The 17,787-nt window shown below is 41.1% G+C and overlaps 1 protein-coding gene across 3 annotated transcripts in view; it reads left to right on the top strand.

Moving 5' to 3' along the window:
* enpp2l (ectonucleotide pyrophosphatase/phosphodiesterase 2-like) overlaps positions 1-17,787 on the top strand; it is a 45,428-nt gene that overhangs the window by 2,392 nt on the left and 25,249 nt on the right. For 2 of the 3 annotated variants that reach the window (XR_011693913.1, XM_071500490.1), the window contains exons 2-24: positions 324-429; positions 1,111-1,260; positions 1,893-2,018; positions 2,107-2,167; positions 3,303-3,400; positions 3,587-3,666; positions 3,908-4,027; positions 5,253-5,308; positions 6,197-6,262; positions 7,470-7,542; positions 7,653-7,761; positions 8,825-8,950; positions 9,033-9,064; positions 9,202-9,329; positions 9,679-9,757; positions 10,111-10,198; positions 10,678-10,850; positions 11,378-11,438; positions 11,968-12,107; positions 12,916-13,057; positions 15,155-15,232; positions 16,703-16,835; positions 17,053-17,206. Coding sequence is in view for 1 of the 3 variants with exons in the window: in XM_071500490.1 (XP_071356591.1) it covers positions 324-429; positions 1,111-1,260; positions 1,893-2,018; positions 2,107-2,167; positions 3,303-3,400; positions 3,587-3,666; positions 3,908-4,027; positions 5,253-5,308; positions 6,197-6,262; positions 7,470-7,542; positions 7,653-7,761; positions 8,825-8,950; positions 9,033-9,064; positions 9,202-9,329; positions 9,679-9,757; positions 10,111-10,198; positions 10,678-10,850; positions 11,378-11,438; positions 11,968-12,107; positions 12,916-13,057; positions 15,155-15,232; positions 16,703-16,835; positions 17,053-17,206 (2,379 nt within the window). In the remaining 2 variants the exon portion in view is untranslated. Of the gene's footprint in view, positions 1-323; positions 430-1,110; positions 1,261-1,892; positions 2,019-2,106; positions 2,168-3,302; positions 3,401-3,586; positions 3,667-3,907; positions 4,028-5,252; positions 5,321-6,196; positions 6,263-7,469; positions 7,543-7,652; positions 7,762-8,824; positions 8,951-9,032; positions 9,065-9,201; positions 9,330-9,678; positions 9,758-10,110; positions 10,199-10,677; positions 10,851-11,377; positions 11,439-11,967; positions 12,108-12,915; positions 13,058-15,154; positions 15,233-16,702; positions 16,836-17,052; positions 17,207-17,787 lie in introns of all 3 variants that reach the window. The other variant, XR_011693914.1, reaches the window with a different exon arrangement.

Below are 17,787 nucleotides of genomic sequence, written 5' to 3'. Positions count from 1 at the left end.
ACCGTGGTGGGAACTGAGCCTTTATCAGGAGTGGGTTAGTGGCAGCCTCTTCTTTGAGCTATACAAGGCAGCAGAATCACACAACACTCAACTTCAGCTTCTCCAGGGTTGCCATTCCTGGCTGCTCGTTGACCTCTGACCCCCTTTGGTAAGATGTGAACATGAATGTGTCTCAGTGGAGAAGAAAACAAACTCTTAGCATAGTGACCACCTTTCCAGTCCTGTTTTGGTCAGCGTCGGGGTCCTGGGTGGCTGATCTGAGCTCTGAGTTTCATGGGTGGAAAGTGGGCAGTGGTTTTGAGACTGTCTGTGGATTCCTGCAGGTTGTGGTTGTGATCTGCCTGTGGAGTTCTGATGTCAGCAGAGCTTATGTGTTTCAAGCCAGCCGGCTTTCAGAGGGAGGAGACAACCCACCACCTCACACTAAAGGTGAGATCAGCCTTGATGTTTGATCACTCATTCAGAATACATGCATCTGGAACAATTTTTAAACATTTTTAAAGATCATTAAATTTAAAACATTTAAAAACATCATGTATATATTTATTTTTTATTTTTTCACCAAAGTTGTACTATTTTGCAAAAGGTTTGTTGGCCCACTTGCAATACCTTAGCGGCCCACCAGTGGGTTGCGGCCCACAGGTTGGGAACCACTGATTGAATACTTCAGGCTTTTCTTGAGGTATTACAGTTGAAAGCACTGATCATCTTGGTGCATTCAAGGATGCTCTGACATTTGAGAATTAATATTATGCTCTCATAAGTCTGCATTGTCATGTTGATAAAAATTGAATTAGTCGGAGAAGAAATACAAAAAATAATTTGGTAGAAAGAAGATAATATTACTCTGGTAATGAATTAAATAAATCTCTGCCATTCAGCAGCTAACTGTATAAAACCAAGAGACCAAAGAGTTTTTTCCATAAGGTTGCCACAAAAATATTCTCCATCTCTGCTGAAATGGTACTAAAACTGTATGGCATACTATACTGATAATTATCATATCAGTAATTTCCCTTTAAGAAAAAAGAAATTCGGTTTTACATTTGAAGCTTTGCAGATGAGTGTGTTTGCAGAAGTTGTGTCTAAATGCGCCTCTCCTCCCTCCAGTCATCTCAGAGTGGGTCAGCTCAGCGGGCTCCTGTAAGGGGAGGTGCTTTGAGCTTGAGGAGGCCAAACCTCCAGGATGCAGATGTGACAATCTGTGTAAAACCTACTACAGCTGCTGCTCGGACTTCGATGAGCACTGCCTGAAGACGGGTCAGTCTGACACAGTGTCCCATATTAAATCATTTTAGGCATTTTTAGTAGATATACAGACATTCATTTACATGAAAAAAACTCTATTTTTTACACGTATTACTGCTGATTCTTCTCCTATAATAATAATAATAATAATAATAACAGTAACAATAAGCAGTAACAGAGTTATGCATACAGCAGGATAACAGTAGCTCCAGCTCTCCGGGGGCTCAGTGAGCACAGCATGGTAACTGCTTTTTGTCTAAGCTGATGATAATGTGGGAAGCTGTGCAAGAGTTAGCCAAAATGCTAATTTTCATCTGCTACTAATTTAGACCTTGGCCCAGTGAAGTGAGTGCAACACATAGCCGAGTGTTTTCATCTTTCATCAACACTGGGGCATTTTCCAATGCACAGAAGGTCTCCAAATGAATTCTGGGTCCATGAGCCTCCCATAAGTCTTTTTTACAGGCTCTGCTGTAACTGGGTAATTTGTAACAGACTGAAGGTCTGATGGGAGATTTTATTTGTCACACTTCATCGTATTGATTCATGGTGTTTTAACGGGCCTCATTGAGAGGTGTTTTACAGCAGAGAGGTGTATGTAATAAAACGATATAAGATTAATGTTCATCCTTCCTGTGTGGCAGCCGGAGGGTTCGAGTGCACGCAGGATCGCTGTGGGGAGGAGAGGAAGGTCGACCATGCCTGCCACTGCTCAGAGGACTGTATGGAGAGAGGAGACTGCTGCTCCAACTACAAGTCACTCTGCAAAGGTACTTGTCTTGTTTACTGTATTTATAAATAGAAGATGAATGTGCATGAAAGTGGGTGGTAACTGTAACTTCTCTTGTTTACTTCTAGATGAGACTTCATGGGTGCAAGAAGACTGTGAAGAGATCAAGAGCGCTGAGTGCCCTGCAGGGTGAGTCTGAGGCTGAGGGAATAATAATAAACAATCAAAAGTAGGTCATTGAAAATCACTGCTTTTTCTCTATTAATAAGGACACATGTAGAATTATTGTGCAGCAAAGAGCAGCTACCTGGTTAATTTAAGAGACAGTGTCCAAACATCAAAGAGAAACATAATAAACGTTTAAAGAGTAACTTAATATGACAGATTAAAGATTCTCCTGGGCTTGTCAGTACACTGTGACATCACTCTTCACTACATAAAAAGGAGAAACAGCTGAGCACTTCAAGAGAGTCGAGAGACTCGTAAGAGACAAATTAAAAAAGATGATCAAATTATCATTTCATATCATTAACCATAATGCAAAGTGTCTTTTATTAGATCTTCCTTGCTTTGACACCCATGTCTTTCAAACTTAAAGGTCCCATATTGCACAAATATCTTTTTTGATTATAAAGCAGGTCTAGTTTCTATATTAATACTGTGAAAGTATCAAAGCCTCAGTCCACAGAGAAATGCACACAGCCTGTATTCAGACACTGAGCCTTAAAACCAGCCGTCAGGACTTCTGGAACTTTGTGATGTCACAACAAAGCCGAGGCTCAAATCCTCTCTTCTGATTGGCCGACTGACCTGTTGTTACTGGAGAGAAGCCTGAGAGAGGAGATGTAAAACTACACTGAGATGGTTTTTGGTTCTTAAAACCACAAATATATATATATATATATCTGATGGAGATCCATCCATCCTTTCATTTTCAGTACTGCTTATCCGACGCCGGGTCGTGCGGGGCGGGGGGGGGCGGGGCTGGAGCCAATCCCAGCTGACATTGGGCAAGGGTGGGGCACACCCTGGACAGGTTGCCAGTCTATTGCAGGGCTTCTTATGGATATCAACACTTCAAATAAAACATAAAAGTGTAAAATATGGGACTTTTAACATCATCAGGGTTTTGTCGTATATCTGCACTGAAATGTCTCAAGTGATGTTACATGAAGATTCCACCATATTTCAGCTCAAGCACAATAAAGCCTCAGTGTAGATGCGGAGTTACCATCCATTACTTCATGAGAAAGATCTTCTTAGTGAGAAGCTTCAATTACATTTAAATACCACTGATGAATTGTATTTTTGTCAACCTCCTCAGCTTCGTCCGTCCTCCCCTCATCATGCTGTCTCTTGATGGGTTCAGAGCCTCCTACCTGAGGAAGAGCAAGTCTGTCATCCCCAACATACACAAGCTCAGTATGTCTTATTTTTACTTCTTACTGTTTTTATCTAAATGCAGTGATCTGTGTGGCTGTGAGCTCACCGTTAGTTTGGCTGCAGATAACACGATCAACACAATCAATTACAGTTATTACAATTTGAGTCTTTCAAATATGTGTTATTCAGTTGAATACTAAAACGTTTGCATGTGTTTCCTGTCAGGAGAGTGTGGTACATCATCACCCTACATGCGACCAGTCTACCCAACAAAGACCTTCCCAAATTTATACACCCTTGCCACAGTAAGTGACAGTGGATTATATCTGAATGACTGGTTCGTATCTTTGTCACGTAACACTAGTAGGTACAGTAGAGCCGGGCTGTTAATATGTACTCCCACGTTTGTAGGCTAAGTAAATACACATGTTTGCCAATAGCCATGTTCAAAATGTCCTTACAGCATGTTCATGTTGTGACCCTGCTCTGGCACTGATCTTCAATATGTTAACTGTAACGACGCTGTTCTGTGTGGTCTCTCTACAGGGTCTATACCCAGAGTCCCATGGGATTGTGGGCAACACCATGCATGATCCAGTGTTTAATGCCACCTTCAGCTTGCGCACCAGAGAAAAATTGAACCACCGCTGGTGGGGCGGACAGCCAGTGAGTAAACTCTAGACACCAGATGGTTATCAATAAGTTCAAACTCACGGGCTGACTAAACAAACCAGAGGCAGGAGACTGTGCTCACTGTGATTAGCAGTCAGTTATTTCATCATTCCAAAAGCTCACAATAATGACTTCTAGTTTTATATCCTGTAGGCCCATTTAGAAAGTATAACAAGATGTTATCTCTGCTTTTAGAAACACTGGAATCAAGAGGAAACCTGTTAGCCTGCCTGTTAGCCTGTTAGCCTGTTAGCCTGTTAGCCTGTTAGCCGACCTCTGTCAGAGCTGAACATGATGCATCTAGATTTATTGTTTTGGGATTGGTTAGGTACAAATTGGAGTCAACAACAGATGACATTGAGGTTGCCAGGTTGGACCACTGTCCTAACGATGAACAAAACCCAGCCGACTTTTAAAAGTACTGGTGACTAACTTGTTAGTTAACAGGATACAATATGTAAGAGAAGACAGCTTTAGGTGCAGGTAAGCTATCAGCTTTTCTCTGCTAAGTTTGCTAAACCTTGGTGAAATTTCCTAGATGTTGCAGTGTCATTTAAAAATGTTACCAGAAAGATAAGAAAGAACAAGGGCAAGATGCTGAATAATCCCCGTAATCACCATTTACTTTCAGTATAGTACTGTGTGTAAAGTAGTAAACAGAGAAAGACACTAGGAATCATTATCATCTATGGCAACAACTACAAGCAGCAACCTCGGTGGCTGAAACATGAAGCCAACACTTGTGTGTCAAAAGCTGCAGTTCCTCTAATGACCACTAGAGTCTGGCTCCAGCAGTGAGTCAGTCCTCATAGACTCCCATGTTCAAATGTCCAACTTTACAGCAGAAAGAAACATGTTTACAGCCTGGTTTTGGTCTATAGAGCTAAGTTCCTCCTTCATGACAACTGTACAGGCTGAATTTTTAAACTGAATTTTTATATAACTCATTTTTATTAAGGCTTAATGTGTGGCCTCTTTGAGTGACAGGTGGATGAGTGTATGGTTTTGACTGTAGTCTGAACTTGTGGTGAAACAGTAAAATTGGCAATCTCAGTTTGACTAGTGTCCATCAGTACATGTAGTTCATTATTCCTGTTAGTGGAAAAATGGTACACTTTACCAGTATAGCACATGTTATATAAAGTTAGTAGGTTGTGTATTATTGACTTCACACACACTCTACAGAACTACATTGTTATTCCTGTTTCCTGTGTTACAGATCTGGATCACAGCAGAGGAACAAGGAGTTAAAGCAGGCACTTTCTTCTGGCCTTGGTACTTAAGTTGGTACTGAAATATTTTTCAACAGCTTCAGACACAGAACTGGTAACTTACAAAACCTATGAGACTGAGAGGATCAAGGTTAAAGGTGGTTTTGTTTTTGTTTTGGTTGAACATATATTCTATCTAAAGGCTAAAAATATATAAATTACAACCTATAATTTATAGTAATTATGTAATAAATCCTGCTCTCTGATTATGTACTATATTGTTATTGTCAGCGTTATTGGTGGATATTAGCAAAAGTATTGCAACATACAAAAATATCTAAAGTAAACGTTACCACAATACTTGGACAACTCAAACCCTTGCACTCTTTTTGAGCGTGCTGACAAAAATGGCAAAGTTAAAGGAGCTAAATGGCTTCTTTAAAGCAGCACAGAGTTTTTTTTCATGGACAGATTAGGAGAAATAAAAACTAACTGTGCATTGCAGACATATCCATGACCTAATGATCACGAGGGCAGGAGTGGCTGAGGGCTCGTCTCATCCTGAGACTGACTGACAATGGCCTCAGACACAGGACAATACTCCTACACACTCAGCCACAACAGAGGCTATTGACGACTCAAAGCAGCCGAGCAGCAGTTTGTGGAGCCACTGAACTCTGCTGATTTACATAAATAGCATCATATAACCAGAGACCACTTCGTCATAAATGTAGCCAAAAGCAGTTAAAGGTTAAAGACAGATATTAGACTGATTTCATATGTGTTTGTATTGATAATAATTTAAATTAAAATGTAATGAAAATGTATTGTGGTTGACAGAGGACATGTTGCACACCACAGATGTTACCGTACGTATAATCAGTGTCATGAAGCTCTTCATTTTTAAACTCCAAGTGCTACTGCTCAGTCGTTCACAGTGTTTTGTCTCCAGGGTGATTCCTCTGGAGAGGAGGATTCTGACCATCCTGCGTTGGCTGCATCTGCCTGATAATGAGAGGTACGTTCATCTGCTCGGAGAATATGAGAAAGAACATTTTCTACAACCGGCTTCTTGAAAAAGTTTCTCATGGTGGAAACTCTACTTGCTTAATAGCATGAAAAGCACAGGTCTGACAAATAACATTAACAATCCAGCTTATTATAATGACAATGGAAATGTATAATTGTAATGTATTGTTGCCAATTTCTGTTGTTATAGTTGTCCTTTTTTAACAGTTCTTTCCTTACAGATACAGCAGTATTTCCCCTTTATACTGTCAAAAATACCATTTAAATTGAGTTACTCTATCAAATGGTGATTATAAAGTAAATTTCACCTATTTTTCGCTACCAAATAATTTGGTTTCAAGTTTGAAACTTCTTTAATTTCCAATATTGGATGTGATCACTGACTCTTTTTATTTATAATATTTTTGTTGACGTTCAGCATCAGTCCGATATTTCCTTACAACGTGGTTCGGATTTTAAACTGAATGCATATGACATGTATTTCTGTTACTGTGTGTCACTGTGACTCCATATATCAGCAGCAAGTTGTATAGGTGAATAAAATGTCATCATAACTTATTGGGATGACACACATGATTGATTAAAAAAAAAAAAAACTCAGAAAGCCAAAATTTGGTTTGATTTAACTTGTTTTTTACTGCTTCAACTGTTTCAAACTGCTTCTCCACTGGACTCAAGTATGTGCACGTCTCAGTGACTGTGAAGAGCCTCTTGAACTTGCCTGTGCACCTGCATGAACACGTTTACACAACTTTTGCCTGTTTTAGAATTTATTTCTGTAGCTAAGGGTGTGCTGATGCTCATGGACATTTAAAAATACAAAATACTTTCATTGTGCTGTGTGTTAGAACTCAGTGATAGCTCTTGGTCTTATTTGGGGTATAGACCGTAGAAGGTCTTGTTGTGTGTTGTGTATTGTCAGTGAGTTGGGAAGTGTCCCTGCTGATTGTGAAGTTTTTTTTAGTGTTGAGCAGATGCTGGGTCAGTGAAGGGGTCACGAGCTGATAAGTGTTTTGTTGTGTTGTAAGATTAGGTTGGTTTTTGTGTTTCTCAGTTCAGGGTGAGTTGAGGTGAAACAACAAGCAGCAGTGAAGGGTTTGAAGTTGTTTAGTCATCATGGTGACCTCATAATGCTCTCACACCTGAGTCGATTTAAGGTAAAAGTTACCATGAATTGTCTGTGTGTCTCTCTCCAGGCCATACGTTTACGCCATCCACTCAGAGCAGCCCGATACCTACGGACATCGGCTGGGCCCGCTCAGCAGTGAGGTGAGTGTGGGACCTGAGGGCTGAAGAATGTCAGTGTGTGTGTGTGTGTGTGTGTGTGTGTGTGTGTCAGTGGAGGTAGCACCTACATCATTACATTTTGTTACTCACAGCTGGATAACCCTCTGAGGGAGCTGGACAACATCATTGGTCATCTGATGAACGGTCTGAAGCAGATGAACCTGCATCGCTGTGTCAACGTCATCATCGTAGGAGACCATGGTACGACCTTTGTGTATTGTTTGAAGCCGAGGTAGGGGAGAGGATTCTCTCTGCCTCCGTCTCGGTGCTATCTAAACCCTGCGGCGATCTCAGTCAGGTGTTTTTCCCAGATGTTGCAGTGTCACTTAAATATATTACCAGATATGTTTGGCCTTTTAATCATTTCTAATATTCTCTATATTAGAAGATTTTTAAGGGTCAGTTCACCCAAACTGCACCCTTCCTCACTTAGTAATATCTAGGCTTGCAAATAGAGGTGGTTTCAATATTTTTGTATCCGAGATTCCTGCCTCCACCCAACAGAGGTGAATAACATTTTGTTTGTGATTCTCAGTGTTAAAAACCAATATTAAAAAAGAACTAAAAGGTCCTATATTATATATTGTATATCCATGTCTGTTTTGACTGTAAAGCAGGTTTATATCCACAGAGAAATGCACACAGCCTGTATTCAGAAACTGAGCCTTAAAACCAGCCGTCAGGACTTCTGTAACTTTGTGATGTCACAAAAGAGCAGGCCAGACTCGGGCCGTGGGACCAGAGTGTATACTGGGCAAGAAGTTTCACTTTACTATCTGAGGAAGAGAGGCTCAGATCCTCTCTTCTGATTGGCTGACTGACCTGTTGTTACTAGAGCTCCAGAGAGAAGCTGAGAGAGGAGATGTAAAACTACACTGAGATGGTTTTTGGTTCTTAAAACCACAAATATATCTTCTGATGGAGATCAACACTTCAGATAAAACACTGGAGGAGTGTAGAATATTGGACCTTTAAATGCAGCTTGTTTCTGTAGAATTCTGTTACCTTGACTCAGATCTGGTGTATTTTAATTTATTAAGAAGTTACTGCATACTTTCTACCAAAGAGATCCAGTCTCATCCACCTCCAATGTGTTTTCAATGGCAGTGAATTTGTCCAAATCTTGTCACATAAAACTTTCAGCCTGAATGGAAAAGTAAGTGAGAAAATATGTTTATATATGTAACTTTTTTCAGTTAAAGTTTACTGACGCTTTAAAAATGGTAACAGAAACTACACCTGTCTCGATTGCTTTGTCTCTCAGGTATGGAGGAGTCCCACTGTGACAGGACTGAGTTTCTCAGCAGCTACCCACTCAACTTAGACGAGATCATGCTGATCCCTGGCGCTCTGGGCAGAATACGACCCCGCGACCCCAAATCCACCACATGTGAGGCATAAAGATGAAGACAGAGCTTTTTATTTTGTGAATGTAACAGGCTCCATGTTAACATGGTTTTGTCTTTTTCCAGATGACCCAAAAGTAGTTGTTGCAAACCTCACTGTAAGTACCACAACAGAAACGCACACAGTCCATTTTTCCTGCTGTTTCTCAAAGTGTGTGCTGCTGCCTGTGTTTGTCTGTGTGGGAGAGAACGAGAAAGAGGACAGGTCGTTCACCTACATTATTTGTTCTCTCAGTGTAAAATGCCAACTCAGCACTTCAAGCCGTACCTGAAGCAGCATTTACCCAAGAGGCTTCACTACGCCAACAACCGCAGGATCGAGGACGTCCAGCTGCTGATGGAGAGGAAGTGGCACATCGCCAGGTAGCCTGAGCTGCTGGTTCACATCTGGTCTGCCACATGTGATATGTTGATACCAATAATTAATGTCCTCATCAAGAGGAAACTGTCAGCATCCAGCAGCCTTGTCTCTGTCTTTGGGTGCACTTGAGAACCTAAAGTGAACTGAATCAGATCCCAGGTCCACCTCTAAGGTTAACTGAGTTGAAGGTCAGCTCAAGGCAATTTGAGTTTGAGTTCCCTTTTCATTGACAGAGACAACATGTCAGATTTGTTCACACTACATGATCTGTAGCATCCAAAAAGTCTCAGTTTCAGTCTGTTCTATTGAAATGATGCAGAAGAATTCACTGTGGGAAAAAACGTGTTTCAGGAAAATGCCTGAAAGACAGAGGAATCGTTGTGGCTTCTTTGGTGACCACGGCTTCGACAACAAGATAACCAGCATGAGGGTAAAGTGCTGTTTCTTCTCTGTTGTGGTCTGTCTACTGTCTACTATATATATTTTATTAAAGGTACTCTGTGGAGTTTTTGCAGCATGTTGCACAGTTTTGATAAGTGGGTCCCTGTTTTGTTTATATCTTGTTAAGATGTACAAGCATGTGTCACATGATGCAGCTTCCTGCCAGTGGTGTCACACTGTCGACAGGTGGCAGTAACGCACCAAAAAAAAAAATCAGCTGTTGTAGGAGGAACATGCATTCACTGCATATGTTAAACATCAAGTGTAGACACAATGCTTTTAGGTGGAACACTGAATCTAAACAGTATTTCTCTGTGAACTTCTCATTTTTCTTGCATGCAGACGCTCTTTGTGGGCTACGGGCCGAGCTTCAAGTTCCAGAAAGGAGTTCCTGAGTTCGAGAATATAGAGTTATACAACGTCATGTGTGGTAAGAGTTTTTTTATTTTTCCTTTAAGTAGGAAATACGGTGGAAGATTCATGTCAAACAGATGTGCAGCATGGTGAAGAGCGCTGTATTGGTTGGATGATATCAACAACTTGCTGTTAATTTGTATATATGTTTGTGCTTTTAATAGGAAACAATCTGAGCTACATGTGATTTAAAAAAAAAAAAAAAATCACTTCCTAATGTAATAACAAATTAAAGTAATTCAATATTTTCTAAAACGTTTTGGTCAGGCTTTAGACACAGCTACACTTTATTTAATAGAAGAACAATATCTGATGTAGTCAGCACTTCAGAGAGGCCTTTTATGTGATATCACAGGATCTTATTTTTGATATTTTAACAGTGCTTGTAATTAATTTTCCACTACAAAAACTTTATTAATTATTCCCCAAAATGTCAGACCCAAATTATTTTTCTGACCAGAGCACAACCTCCTCTCTTCTGCTTGTCTGTGTCAGACTTGTTGGGATTGAAGCCGGCCCCGAACAACGGGACCCACGGCAGCCTGAACGACATGCTGAAAGACCCGCCGTACCAACCCAGCATGCCCGAGGAAGTGACGTCACCGTCGCCGGCGTCTGACTCCGGGACCACTGTGACGCATGACATGGGCTGCAGCTGTGACGATGAGGTCAGTGGAGACCTGTGACATCACAAAAGATCATTTTCTAACATCAGATAAAATTCTGCAGACACTATTGTATGTGCAGCTGTATCACATGATGAACCAGAGTGTAGAGCCCAAACTTCTGCCAAGGCCAAACCATCCTACACAGTTTATTATCTGGTCTGCACCAAACTGCGCAAAGTCTTAGATGTTTTTTTTTTTTTTTTTTAGAAATTTACGAAAGTGTTGAGAAATGCACAAAATCACAATGGTAAGGAAAGAGATAAAAAAAGATCCTGCAACTTCAATCAGATCGTCCAAATCGTCAAAACGTCAAAATTTAATGGGTTCCTCCCAGGCCCATGAAACATCCCTCCTCCAGGTTTGGTGCAGATCAGTCCAGTTATTTTTGTGTAATCCTGCTGACACATACACACATACACACACCAACAGACAACAGAACCTCCTTGGCAGTGGTACAAAAATCGAGTTGCATTAATCAATATTCTTTGATTAGAAGAAGCTGAGAACTCTGTGTTTTTCTCTTACAGAACAAAGTTGAGGAGAACATCGAAGCTTTCAGTCCTGCACCAGACGGACTCTATAGTTACAGTAGGTTCATTGACTTTTTCAAGGTTCCATATTTTACACTTTCTGAGTGTTTTATCTGAAGTGTTGATCTCCATCAGAAGAAATATTTGTGGTTTTAAGAACCAAAAACCATCTCAGTGTAGTTTTACATCTCCTCTCTCAGGCTTCTCTCTGGAGCTCTAGTAACAACAGGTCAATCAGCCAATCAGAAGAGAGGATCTGAGCCTCATCCTGCTGAGCCACTACAGAAGTGTAATTCGGGACTGAATCATTGACTTTTCACAACTCAGGGATTATTTCCAGTTCCCCCTTCTTATCAGTTTCCAATGTGTTCTAAAAGGCAAGAATGATCTATAACTTCTGTGGCATCTGTTGGTGACTGACATGGACGACAGCAGGATGGACAGTGATTAGTGATTAGTGCAGAGATTAAACTCTACAAAACAATCATCAGGCCTCTCGACCTATTTGCTGAAGCTTCAGTGTCTCAGTCAGTGTGTGGGGTTGTTTGTCTTGACTTACCTGACTGACTGTGTGTGTGTCTCCACAGACAGCACCCACCTACCGTTTGGTCGCCCCGCCGTGATGTTTGACACTCAGTACAGTTTGCTTCATCATGTGGAGTTCGTCAGTGGATACAGCAAAGAGCTGGCCATGCCGCTGTGGACGGCATACACACTGCCACGACAGGTGAACACACACTCATTTGTTTTACTTTAAGTTGTTCTGACCCCAACCTGATCCCAAACACAACCACTATATGTCAAACTTCAATACACGTTACAAGCCTTACATTAGTGTGTCATTTGATGATGGATTATCTCTCTGCAGCAAGTTTCAAGTCTCTCCAAACTGGTTTTCATAATGCACAGAAAAACAGAGAAATACAAAGGTCATTGTAAAAATGCTCAGCTGCAGTTGAACATATGTAATGTGATTTGAAACCTCACATGTTGCTCTGTGGGTCCAGAAATCTAACATGCCTGCACCATGATGACATGTTTCCTCACACAGTTTGTGTTTGTGCTCTGTGCCTCTGGGCGTCAGGTCGTAAAAGTCCTCGCAGGCCACATCATGCAACACACGTTGTTGTCTGTTGTGAGTGAAAGTTTGTGAATGTCAAAGCAGAACATGATGGAGCCCGAGAGGCATGTAAACATAAACACACTGAAGGAGTCCAGCAACAGCAGTAAACACACAAACTGTGTGTGTGACCCAGTGAAAACGCATGTTTGTCTGATGTTTACAGGAAAGCACGAGCGGCAGGTTTACAAGATGCAGCTGCTCACACATGAGACACGCACACACACACCCACACCATACATGAACACCTACACACACACACAGATGGGCATACATGCATGTGAACAAGCTACCCAAAACTCATTTTTCCTTTTTCTCTTTTAATTTCCTCTCTTTCATCGCATCTGTCTTTTTTGCAGAATGAATTTTACATTGATTTGCGTGTGATTGTGCTCACGTCTCTCTCTCGTGTTAGGAGGAGATCACTCCCGTACCGGAGGTTTCCCCTGGTGTTCAGTGTATCCGTGTCGACTCCAGAGTGTCAGCTGATCACAGTCAGAGCTGCACCACCTACACCCAGAGCAGCCACCTCACGTACGGCTCCCTCTTCCCCCCAGGTAAACCTACAGGGCGACCACTCAGAGGACTTCTCTCTGTGGAGGAGGGTTCATACTGACGTTGCACAGGTCAAATATTCCACCAGACACTTTCTCTAACAGCTAATTCTCATCTTTTTATAAAATCTCTTTATTACAAATATGAGAAATGATAATGATAAAATAAGTCAAACAGCTGTTACTCCCAACTGAAGCAGCACTAAGAGCTCCTTTTAAACCTGCAGTGTGGACCTTTTGTTTCCCCCTGCTGGCCATGAGAGTAATTAACAAACACTAGGGATGCACCGAAATGAAAATTCTTGGCCGAAACTGAAAACGAAAAATGAGGAAACCAAGGCCGAAAACCGAAACACCAAAAGAAAATTATTATGTCAATTATATTTTCAGATGATAAATTAAACCCGACGTGGAGAAACTCTTTGCAGATGCACCACCTCTTGAAATTTCAGCATTGCATGTTTTGCAAATCGTTATTCGTGGGTCTTTCTCTGAGATAGTGAAATAAGTCCACACCGCAGACATGCTGGCTCTTATCCCGTTTCCCGCGTGCTGCTGGCTGCGCTGTTTGCTCGCGATCCCGTTTCCCGTGTGCTGGACGCGCTGTCTGCCGCGTGATCACAAGTTTCGGCCATGTTGTTTCGGTGATTTAGGTCTTTCGGTGGCCGAATTTTCGGTGCATCCCTAACAAACACCATGGAATCATTTCTCTGAATGCTGAGTTTCTTTTTTAATCTGGAGCCATAGTTTGTATATAAAAATGGACATAGACCTGCATTCTATCTACTGACCATCAGGGGGCGACTCCACTGGTTGCAAAAAGAAGTCTGATTGTATTGAAGTCTATGGAAAAATGTCTGCTTCTCATTTGATTTATTAGCTCAGTAAATGTTTTCCTGATGAGTTTATGTCTCAGTCTCTAGTTTCAAGTCTTCTTCAATACAACATGATGTTCATTTTTTAAATTATGCTCCATTTAGAGGAAAATAGTTCATAAAGCAGGGGATGCAAAAGGGTGGGGCTACGGTGTGATTGACCTGCCTGACAATCAGGACAGAGCAGGTCAGATCCACCCCTCACTCCTCCTCAGCTCCACCTTCTCCTCCAAATATGGTTTCTTCTGGTTTCAAAAAAACACAATGGCAACTCCTAAATTACAAATTACGAGTTGTCATGGCGAGTTGCCGCTTGCCTGGAGCACCAGAAACTTTTCTTGGACGCTGACTGAATTTTCCCACCACAGGCTCCAAAATACTCCTGCTGCTGTAGCTGTTCTGTTTCTGTGGCAATAGTGGTACACTGTAAACACATTTAGAGGCTCACCACAAGCACCTGACAGACAGCTCGAAAACTCTCTGGCTAACATAAAAGACATGCCAGTCTCCACAGACAGCAGATTTAAAACTCCGCTATACTGCAGAATACAGACTGATTCACCTGGCACTGAGAGGGTTAATCAGCATGGTGCAAACTCATCTGGCCACAGCTTGAATGTAACAGGAAAAGTCCCACACTCCAGCTTTAAGTTTGGCAAATGTTATTATTACATTGTCTCTCAGTAATTATTACACTTCAAAGTTGTTCGAACAAATCTTAGATAACCATTTATTTTTATTTCCTATCTTACAAGTGACATTTGTTGCACTTTTATAAACAGTATTCATCAAATAAGAAATTTTGTATTTATTTACATTTTACTTCAGTTTCATTGGTTCAAACTAAGTTATTTTAGTAGAGGTTATTTGAGTTTATAACAATTACAAACTTGACAGTAATTGTCTCTGTGCTGTGATTATAATGAAAATAACAGGTAGTGATGTAAGATGTAATTTCCATTGACATTTTGAAGCAGGGTGCGTTCTTCACAATAAAAAAGAAACTAATAAGACTTGTACAGGTTAGAACCAGATGTGAATTATTATCCGTAATTTTCCATGGTGATAGCAGATCCTATTATTGGTTTGTTGATACAATGAAGGTGCTGCTCAAAGGGAAAACTGCTTTGGTTCCATTTCTCTGTGATGTTTCCATGACAGTGTTTCACGCAGTCTTGTGCCAACATGGATAACAAGAGGATTTGTTGTTTTACTTTGTTGACAGAGCTGGCATCGTCTCCCGAGTCCAGATATGACGCGTCACTTATCACCAACACGGTTCCCATGTTCCCTGCCTTCAAAAGTGAGTCACATCACCTGAACTCAAAACACAACAAAGTGAACTCAACTGAAACTTTGGCTCTGTTCAGACCTGGTATTAACGTCCGTACCAAGTGATCCGATCACAAGCGGACAGCTCTAAGTTCAGAGGGGAACGCGTCTGAGATACGATCTCTCAGAAGGAACGCCTACTCTGTGTTGCCTCTACCACAGTCTTTAGTCCTGTCAGTTTCATAATGAACCGAAAATATTCTACTATTTCTAATGGCTAAACCCTTATTTTCCTGTAGAGCTGTGGCAGCGCATTGATTCACTCAAGCCCCCCCCCCATACCACTCTCTCACACACACACACACATACACATACACACACACACACACACACAGGCTAAAAACAACACCACGTACCTGTTTATTTGCATATGAAGCAGGGAAGTGAGATCTGATCACAAGGGGAGATGAACTTAGAGCTGTCCACGTGTGATTGGATCACTGAAGACGCATGTTAATACCAGGTCTGAACAGGACATTGATCTCAGGTCCTTCAATTGTACCAGTTTGTGGATGATGTGTAAATGCCATGTATTACGTTTTCATTTCAACTGGAAAAGCCCTTATATACATTGACAGACAGCTATACAATCTTTAATGTTTTCCAGTTTGTTTTTCATCTTGTTAGTTGCTGAGATTCCAAGTGGGTGGGGAAAAATGCAATAAACTCCCAAAGCCCTGCACAAATGACCAATTAGGTGACCATCTAGAATTTGTGTTTTCCCCCTTTTTTTGCTTTTATAGATAAATTATGTCAGTCAACTGTGAGTTAATGAGTTGCTATTCAGCTTTAAGACAATTTGAGGATTTGTGGGTCTTAACAACATGGAGGAGTGTGACTGTAACACAACAACAAGCTACAACCTCAAACGAGTTGAAGTGCCGCCTGAACAAAAGTGGTATTTTCTGCAGCGTCCAGTTGTATCACATGAGACAAAGGACATAAAAGTGGTGATGTCAGGTCTGAGCAAGGACCGCCTGATACCCATTGTTTCTGCAGAGAGAGAGAGAGGACAAAACACGCACACATCTCATGCAGATGCACAATATTCATCATTGTTGTCAACAGTGTGATGAAGTGTGTGTTTCCAGACCGAGCCATTACATGATACACAGAAATGAATCTGGATCTGTGTCCATACACAGATTCTTCTTTTCCATTCAGGTTGTTTCCTTTTCAAGGTGGAAAAACATTTGAAACTGCTTTTTATGGTCTGAACATGATGCTTCACCTTTTTTTTTTTTTTTTTTTTTGTTGGGGCGGGGTGTTTTTTTGTTTTGTTTTGGTCTGTAAGTGCATGTGCACCCTGCACCTTGGTTTCCTGATCCAGATGAGATTTCCATCATATCAGGGGCTGATGACGCTGACATACTGATATTTATCAGAAGCTCAGTATTTGCTTTGTTGAGCAGTGTCTCACTGCTTGTTTTTCTGTGTGCAGGACTGTGGAGTTACCTGCAGGGGACGCTGCTGAGACACTATGCAGAGGAAAACAACGGCATCAATGTGCTCGCTGGACCCATCTTCGACTACAACTACGACGGCCTCCGTGACACTACAGAGAAGATAAAAGAGTAAGGGTCAAAGGTCAACCACTAGATGTCAAAGATACCCTGTGGTGGAATATTTTATCACTAGTGGCACTATTGTTTTTAAGAATGGGTATGTTTTAATCGTCCGCCACTGACTGACAGTCGTGGCAGTAAAAACCTTCAAAACCAACCAAACAAAAAATAACTAACTTTTATAGCACCTGGTTATTTTTGTGATTGTGATCGCTCCTCCCTCCAGGTTTTCACCTGACTCTCCACCCATCCCAACCCACTTCTACACTGTTGTGTCGAGCTGTCAGGAGCTGAACCAGACCTTGGAGGAGTGTGACGGAGCACTCCGGGTCTTCTCCTTCCTGCTTCCTAACAGACCAGACAACAGTGAGGCCTGCAATGTGAGTTTAAACCATGTCCCAGCAGGGGGCAGCGCTGTCCCACCTGTCACTGTAGATGCATGAATTCAGTTCAGGACTGTCAGTGAAAAAATAAAAAAATCAGAGGAGGAGGAGGAGGAGTAACTAATGACATTAACTTAAGTACAGATTTAAGGGTCTTTCACTGTTTCTAAATAATACCATTATTATTTATCTGAAAGCTACAGCTACTAGTTACTTTACAAGTTATATATGAGTTAATGCATCATATTTTAAAAGTAAACTTTTAGAATATGATGCATTGTAAAAGATTTAACTAGCCAACAGTATATGAAATGTGAGCTTACATCAAATAGTCCATAATTCAGTTAGAAAGTTAACCTGCAACTGATTTGATGAACTGATTCATTGTTTAAGTAATTTATCATGTAAAAATCTAAACTTTTCTTTGTCTCAGATTCTCAAATATGAGACTTTCCTGCTTTTCCATGTCTTAAATTTCAGTAAACTGAATAATTTTGAGGTTTAACAGTTTTGAAGACATCACTGAAATTGCAACAGCATTTCTCTCCATTTTAACAAACCAAACAGTTCACAGATTG

The sequence above is a fragment of the Trachinotus anak genome, unplaced genomic scaffold (assembly GCF_046630095.1).
Source record: "Trachinotus anak isolate AG129_WGS33_773 ecotype Australia unplaced genomic scaffold, CSIRO_AGI_Tana_v1 ptg000016l, whole genome shotgun sequence".
Lineage (NCBI taxonomy): Eukaryota > Metazoa > Chordata > Actinopteri > Carangiformes > Carangidae > Trachinotus > Trachinotus anak.
The sequence above is the reverse complement of the archived record's forward strand: the minus strand, read 5'-3'. Positions and strand labels throughout refer to the sequence as shown.